Genomic DNA, 8718 nt, shown 5'->3' on the forward strand with positions numbered 1-8718 from the left:
AACTGATGTTTCTCCAACTGCTGTTTCTCCAAGTGGAATGGATGGTCTTGAAGCAACAAATTGTTCATCATCCGACGGATCACCATCTGAGTCTATACTAACCGTGTCAGAATCTTCAGAATAATAAGGTGATTGTGGATCAAGAAAGTCGGCTTTATCAGGACCTATTATGTCCTCAACCACATCACAATTGTCACGTTCCCCTAAATGCACGCCTCCAGCTTCAAAATCTTGTGTTGCAGCTAAATATGGTTCTTGGGCTCTCGTAGACGTACCAACATCAAAATCTTGTGTTGCAGCAAAATATGGTTCTTGGGCTCTCGTAGACGTACCAACATCAAAATCTTGTGTTGCAGCAAAATATGGTTCTTGGGCTCTCGTTGACGTACCAACATCATAACTTATGACATGATGACTATGATGTTGAGTAATTGCCGAATACTCAACATATAATTCAATTACACCTCCAATAATCATACTCTCACTAAACATTAGTTGCATGCATACTTCTTCTAGTTGAACACCTATAAACGTGACTCCGGATCCAAAGCATATAGTACGTTTCCATATTATTTGAATATTGTTTTCATATATGCTTATCCCCATCCTTTCACAAATTTTTTCCACAAGCTCATCGTACGAAATTGTTTCATCCAACATAATGAATCCTTTAGCAAAAGGAGGATCATACGAAATAACTGCTCCGGGAATTATCTTTCCACCCCAATATAAATTGACACACCACGTCATACTATCTGCAATAATGTATATTATCACAACAATCAATCAAATATTGGAAGACTAATGTTTAGAAGAATGAGTCTAAAATTTGATATACTAACCGATTAGAAGGACTAATGTTTGGAAGAATTAGCAGAATTCAAAATATCCACGCTTAAATCCACCACCGGGTCGACCCGAGCGAAAGGTTTTTCCGCCTTGGGAAGGGTTTTCGCATTTTGGGGAGGGAAAGTGTTTAGGGTCGCGATGTTGGGGGAGATCTGATAAGGATATGGTTTAACAGAAACACGCCGACCGAAATGGCGTTTTTAATGTAACACGCCAACCTCAGTGAAGTTTCTATTAGTAAATACGCCTACTGCAATGGCGTTTTAATAATTAAACACGCCGACTATATTGGCGTTTTAGCCTAAAACACGCCAATTAAGTTGGCGTTTTTCACATAGCTGTATTTGGCGAAAATACACCTACAATACGACGCGATAATAAAACGCCAATGATGTTGGCGTATTTACTAATAGAAACGCCAATGTGGTTGACGTTTTTCCCATTTTTGGAATAGATAACAAAATGGGTACATTTACGTAATCTTTAGTGTAAACTAGGCTATATACCCGATTTTCCCCTTTCTAAATGACGCTACTCTACATGTATGGAAAATGTGGCTTTCTAAAAGACGCTCTCCAGCTGTTCGACGAAATGTCCCATAGGGCCTCCATTTTCACCTCACACAACCACGCCAATCTCCCCCAAAAAACTCTCTTCTTGTATTCCGCCGCCGCCTCTAGAGGAAATCTCCAGCCCGACGATTTCATCTACGCCACCTTGTTTAACGCTTGCGCTGGCTATAATGCTTTGAAAGTCGGCGAGCAATTGCACGCGCAGTTTATTGCGTCGAGTTTTGCAGATAACGATGTTGTTAAGTCGAGCCTGGTTGATTTCTATGCGAAATGTGGGCTCCCTGATAGAGCTCGCAGTGTTTTCAATTCATCGTCAACAGCTCCATCGTCGACAACGCCACCACCGCCGCCGACATCGTCCTCCAGCACACAGCCGATCGTACCTCCGGACTCCAGCATCGTTTGAGGAATGTGGCCATGGGAGGGTCAAAATCCGAGGTGCTGGCGGCCTCGCCGGAGGCTTGGAAGAGGCTTGGTAGAGGTTTTTTAAGTATTTTTAAGTTTTTTAAAATTTTAAGTTTTTTAATTTTGTGTTTTAAGTTTTTTTAAAGTTTTTAATTTTGTGTTTTAAGTTTTTTTTAAGTTTTTTAATTTTGTGTTTTAAGTTTTTTAAAGTTTTTTCTATTTTTTGAATTTTGTTTTTAAAATTTATTTCTTTAATTTTTTCACAGTCACTACATGATGTCCATGTAAGCGGCCACGAGACGCCACATCATTTAAAAACGAAACGTCAGCTCAACATTCCGCCGGAAAAACAATCATGGGAAATCGGCGACTAAATGCAAAGTTCGTGACTTTATACGCTAATTTTAAAGTTCATGGGAAAAACCGGAATTCGGGCAAAGTTGGTGACTTTTAATGCAGTTATCCCTTTAACTATTTATGAGCCGCAACACAAGAACAGAAATTGATGATATGACTTCAACCAAATTGATGATGCAAGCCCAAACTACACAAGAACAAAAATTTGATCCAAAAAATTGCAAATTTAGGAAACTTAGAGCACCCGCAACACAAAGCTTCAACGCATTAAGAGAATCTTTAGGTGAGACCACATCCTCAAGCTCCTCCTCATTACTAGTTAGTAAATTGGACTCTTCACTGTCTTCACCAAACGAATTTCATCAACTGAATCCATAGTTCCATTCGTTTCTAGTAAGTTAAAGACATTGGAAATTGTCGGATCCCTTGTTTTAGTTTTCCAAAGTGCTCTCATCATTTTCATTGAGGGAAAAAATCTGTTATGAATTTTGATTGTTCTACTATATGCCTATTATCAATTTCCTAGAATCACTATTTACACCTCAAGTCAACATAGCTATATAATTTCACAATCATTTTACTGTGCCCACGCAACGCAAGAGCTTACAAACTAATGGACGCGATTCCTTACATTAAGACATAGTATTTGATTAATTCATTACAAAAACAGAAAAGCAAGCATGCATTTCCTAATGATTTCTAGAACTTTTTGGGTTTTCTCTTTTCTGTATCTCTGTTAAGAGAAGAGTCCCTCAACACTGATTTGACGGCGATGAGAAGACGGCGTCGGATACGTAACGTGGACGTCCCGGGCTTGCCCCGAGATCAGCTCCAATATTTAGGGTTTGCGGAAAGTAACGAAGACAAAAATGGGAAAATATGTTATTTCTTGATTAGCAATTCATAACACAATCCCTTTTTATAATCTAAGGACCCTAGATGATTCGACTCTCTTTTGCGATCCGGGAAAGAATCACCAAGAAAACCCCGGAAAGGAGCTTATTGGGCTCGACTCTAGTCTTTAATTAAATAAGTCCAAATAATAAAATAACAACATTAAAATTAAATACTATTACTATGGAAAGCAAAATAAATCTTCACGCATGAATCCTCAGCGCTTCTTTCGCGTGACCACGAAGTCTCCATACTTCACTGGCGGCTTCGTCTCTCGTCGTGGCCGGTCGCTCCTGACTGGTGCTATCGCTGGCTGTCTTTCTTCCTCTGCAGTTTCAAACACTGGTTGAGTCTCCTCTGCTCCCGGTACTCCGTGCTCCTCCTCCCGTCTCACTCCGTCCTCGTGACCCTCCGTGATCGTTGTCGGGGGTACTCCCGTATCAACTCCTCCCCCCTTAAGTGACTCCTTGTCCCCAAGGATGTACGGAAAATGCTCTTTCACCACCGTGAGTGGCTCCCACGTCGGCGCTGCTCCCCCATCATCACTCCACTGCAATCTACATTCTTCTCGCGCCTCTCCGGCGTTCCACACCACACGGCGCTCCAGCAGCTTTACCGGTCGGGCAATGGACTGACCTCTAGCAAACACAACTGGGAAGTCCGCCGTCTCCTTTGTCAAGCCCTCCACGTATGGTTTTAACAGGCTCACATGAAAGACATTATGAATCCTACTACCATCCGGCAACTTGAGGCGATATGCCACCTGGCCAATGCGCTCCAATATTTCAAACGGCCCATAGAACCTACGAGCCAACTTCGCCGATATCGGACGAGCGACCGAGTGCTGTCGATAAGGTTGCAACTTCAAAAGTACATACTCGCCCACCTCGAACTCCAGATGCCGTCGGTGGCGGTTTGCTGCTGCCCGCATACGATTTTGTGCTTTCTCCAAGTTTCGGCGCAATTCCACCAGCAATTCCCCGCGTGCACGAATGTCCTTTGCCACGTCTGGCGGAGTGGCAGCTGATGGTGGTGCGGCTATCAAAGCCGGGGGATCCCGACCGTATAACGCTCGATACGGGGAGGTCCCTAACCCCTCGTGATAGAAACAGTTCAGTGCAAGTTCCGCCCATGGCAGAAAATTCGCCCACTTCGCGGGTCGATCAGCCACGAATGCCCTCAAATATTGTTCGAGGCCGCGATTCCGAACCTCGGTCTGCCCGTCAGATTGGGGATGGTAAGCCGTCGTGAAATGCTGCTTGGTCCCACTCAACTTCAACATATGCTCCCAAACCTCATTTAGGAATAGAGGGTCTCTGTCCGAAACGAGCGTTTTAGGAAATCCGTGATGTTTGACCACAGTGTCAATGAAGAGGTTCGCCACTCGCCACGCATCAAACTTCGACGGGAGTGGGGCAAAGTGGGCGTACTTAGATAACCTGTCAACTGCAACCAAAATAGTCGTATAACCCCTTGATTGCGGCAAACTCGTAATGAAGTCCATGGAGACGTCCTCCCAAACCTGCGACGGAATTGGCAATGGCTGGAGAAGTCCCGCGGGCTTTTGTGTTGAATACTTTGTAGTTTGGCAGACAAAACACGAGTTCACAAAGCGTTTGACGTCCTTGCGCATCGTATCCCAGAAGAAATAAGTTGCTAGCCGGCGAAAAGTCCGATCCACCCCGGGATGCCCCGCCAAAGGCGTGCTATGGTGCTCATATAACAATGCACCCTTCGCCGCAGAATGCTTCGCCACTACCAGGCGTCGGCCCGAATAAACCAACCCATCAGCCACCGAAAAGCCCGGCTTGGCCACCCCCCGCGTGACCTCATCGTGGAGTTTCAACAAATCTGCCTTGGTCCGATTATCCTCCCGCAAAATTTCCATGATATGAGGGCTTGGGTGACATACAAGTGTCAACACAGCTGCATCCGCCGCTGCTTGCTCGGTGTCCATGTCACGCCGAGATAAAGCATCCGCCGCCTTATTTGAGGCGCCCGTCTTGTATTCAATGCGGAACTTGTACCCCATTAACTTCCGCACATAGAGTTGCTGCAATGGAAGCATAACCTGCAATAAACCGCCTGTAATAACCCGTCAGTCCCAAAAAACCACTTAACTGCTTGACTGTTGTAGGCTTTGGCCAAGCCACCATCGCCTCTATCTTACTCGGGTCGGCCTTCAACTGCCCCGCCTCGATCAAATGGCCTAAGTAATCCACCGTAGAGCAACAAAATGTGCACTTCGATAATTTCACAAAGAAGCTATGTGATGCTAGGATAGAAAGCACCTCCTGCAAGTGCTCGGTGTGGCTCTCCAATGTCGGGCTGTAAATTAAAATGTCATCAAAGAAAACAATGACTGATTGGCGAAGAAGAGGTCTAAATATATCATTCATTGCCGCCTGAAATGTCGACGGTGCATTCGTCAGACCGAACGGCATTACCAAAAATTCAAAATGGCCGTCATGCGTCCTGAATGCCGTTTTGAACACATCCTCAGAATGCATCCGTATCTGGTGATAACCTGCACGGAGATCTAGCTTCGTGAACACCCGGGCTGCCCCGAGTTCATCAAACAGCTCATCCGTCGTCGGGATGGGGAAATGGTCTGGCACAGTCGCTGAATTCAAAGCCCTGTAGTCGATACAGAAGCGGAAAGACCCATCTTTCTTCCGGATCAGTAGCACAGGTGACGAGAAGGGGCTCTGGCTTCTCCTGATGATCCCCGCATCTAGCATCTCCTTCACTTGCCGCTCTATTTCTGTCTTCTGAAAGTAAGGATACCTGTATGGTCGGACATTAATTGGTTTAGAGTTGGGCAATAGGTGAATCCTATGGTCAAATGGTCGAGCCGGTGGCATGCCGGACGGCAACTGGAAGACCTTGCGATGGCGGTCCAGAACTCCGACCACCGATTCTGGCAAATCAGCCGGGAAAAACATCTCGCCCTCGGGCTGATCCAAGTCAGACGCTAACTGTAGTAATTCAAACACATGAGCCTCTCCCCTCAGACGGAGCAACGAGGCAGCGGCACTGGGGGAAACCTCCCGAGGCACGGAGGGCGCCACCCGCAGACATACAGGGGCATCATCCCGTAAGAACTCGATCGTGCCCTTGACAAAATCGTTGGTCACCCGCCGGAGGGAGTGTAACCAAGATAATCCCAACACAACATCCAACCCATGTACAGGTAGAATATGCAAAGTGACAATAAATTTCTCCTGTTGAATCCACAGCTCTGTTGCCACGCTAGCAAAAGAACAAACCAACGACGCCACATTACCTACGTAGACCCGGAATGGACGTACTGCAGTCAGCGGCAATTTCAGCCTCTCCGCAATTCGCGGGTGTAAAAAGTCATGGGAGCTGCCCGTATCGACCAAAATCGTCACCTGTTCCTGTCCGATCTGACCCTGCAACTCCATTGAGGCCGCATGCGGTCCCCTTCCTAGCGCGTAAATGTGGGACAGATCCGCTGTGATGACCTCCTCCGCCGCCTGCTCTGTCTCCACGAGCTCCGATCCCTCGTCGTCCATGCCCATATAAACCAAGAATTTCCCCCTACACACGTGCCCGGGGACCCACTTATCTGGACAATACCAGCACAACCCTTTTCGTGTACGCTCGGCTCTCTCGGCAGCCGATATCCGGACCACTGGTAAGCCTGCAAAGTCAGCACTCTTCCCTGTTGGCTGCCCCTCACGCTGTTGCTGCGGTCCCGTCGCTGACCCCGACGGTGTGATGGTCAAGGAAGATGGATGTTGTGCGTTCTCCCGGGGTTGCCAAGCTCTGCGCTGGAAGGACTGTTTAGGCGGCTGCTTGTCGATTGCAGCATCAAACTCTACGGCCAAAGCCATTGCCGCAGCCACCGACGGAGGGTACTGAAATTTAACTTGATTGCGAACCGGTTGTTGTAATCCCTCCACATACAAAGTCACCAATCTACCGTCTGGCACCCCCCGAACTCTGTTCAGCATACCGTCAAACTCACTGTTATATTCCTCCAACGATCCCGTCTGGCATAATTTAGCAAGAACCCCGAAATAGTCAACAAAGCATTTAGGGTCAAAACGTCGACGAACATCCTCCAAAAACTCCGACCAACGGGCCGACGGGTTACCCTCCCGATAGTTGAAAACCCATTCAGCAACCGGTGGTTCAAACAACATAACCGCGTAGTGTAAGCGATGATCCTCTGGCAGCCTACAATGATCAAAATAAAATTGGACTCTAGAGATCCAACTGACCACGTTTGATCCATCAAAACGCGGCGGCTTCATCGTTAAACCGCCTGGTTTATCCGACCCATGCGAGCCGCCCCACTGACGCGATCCCGGCAGATCCCATGCGGACCCCGGATTCTGAAATTGCTGCTCCAGAAACGGACGTTGTCCCCACGCGTCCCACGTCGTGGCTGGTCTAGTCGCGGCCGGTATGTCCCATGACGAGTGTTGTTCCGGCATGGAGAATCGCTGGGCCGATGAAAGACGCCCAAAGCCTGGTGGCCCAGTAGGGTTAGGGCGGAAACCCTCATGAAATCCTAGGAACGGGGCGCTCGCTGCAAGCGGTAGAGCTGGAGTCGCGATACTAATCGCCGACGAGGGTGGCAACGAGGGCATCGTGGCCGCAACCGGTGTGGTGGTGACACCAGAGTATGGTGGATCTGGATCGGGCCTGGAGGCCTGTCGCGACGACGAAGAACGACGTTCGAAGTCATCCATTCGAACTTCAAACCTAGCCATATTCGCCACCAGATGTTCCAGCAAAGTTTTCACCGGGTCCAAGGCCGGCTGATCCGGCAACTGAGACACCACCGGGGTAGTCACCACAGGCAGAGAACAGATCGCCTCTAGACGCCCAATTCCCGATTGAGTATTTGCCATGAGTTCGTCAATGGAAACACCAATTGTTAAGAGAAGAGTCCCTCAACACTGATTTGACGGCGATGAGAAGACGGCGTCGGATACGTAATGTGGACGTCCCGGGCTTGCCCCGAGATCAGCTCCAATATTTAGGGTTTGCGGAAAGTAACGAAGACAAAAATGGGAAAATATGTTATTTCTTGATTAGCAATTCATAACACAATCCCTTTTTATAATCTAAGGACCCTAGATGATTCGACTCTCTTTTGCGATCCGGGAAAGAATCACCAAGAAAACCCAAAGGAGCTTATTGGGCTCGACTCTAATGTTTTAATTAAATAAGTCCAATAAGTAAAATAACAACATTAAAATTAAATACTATTACTATGGAAAGCAAAATAAATCTTCACGCATGAATCCTCAGCGCTTCTTTCGCGTGACCACGAAGTCTCCATACTTCACTGGCGGCTTCGTCTCTCGTCGTGGCCGGTCGCTCCTGACTGGTGCTATCGCTGGCTGTCTTTCTTCCTCTGCAGTTTCAAACACTGGTTGAGTCTCCTCTGCTCCCGGTACTCCGTGCTCCTCCTCCCGTCTCACTCCGTCCTCGTGACCCTCCGTGATCGTTGTCGGGGGTACTCCCGTATCAATCTCTCTCTCAATTTCTAGGCTAAATCAGAAAAGCTTGCATGCATTCCTATTGCAGTACTATATTGTACTATCCTAATTCCTATACAACTTTCCAATAACTTTATTATTTCGTTTGTTAGTATAACAAG

General features: G+C 47.2%; 1 protein-coding gene across 1 annotated transcript; it reads right to left on the reverse strand.

The window, feature by feature from the left end:
- Positions 1-5086: 5086 nt before the first annotated feature.
- On the reverse strand, positions 5087-7963 carry LOC121784292. The gene has a single exon (XM_042182454.1). It carries the CDS (start codon positions 7961-7963, stop codon positions 5087-5089), a length of 2877 nt encoding a protein of 958 aa, XP_042038388.1.
- Between the last annotated feature and the right edge of the window lie 755 nt (positions 7964-8718).

This window comes from Salvia splendens, chromosome 21, assembly GCF_004379255.2.
Source record: "Salvia splendens isolate huo1 chromosome 21, SspV2, whole genome shotgun sequence".
Taxonomy (NCBI): domain Eukaryota; kingdom Viridiplantae; phylum Streptophyta; class Magnoliopsida; order Lamiales; family Lamiaceae; genus Salvia; species Salvia splendens.

What these genes read in the sequence shown, in the direction of transcription:
- LOC121784292 (XM_042182454.1), bottom strand. Translation starts at nt 7,963, where the DNA reads ATGGCAAATACTCAATCGGGAATTGGGCGTCTAGAGGCGATCTGTTCT.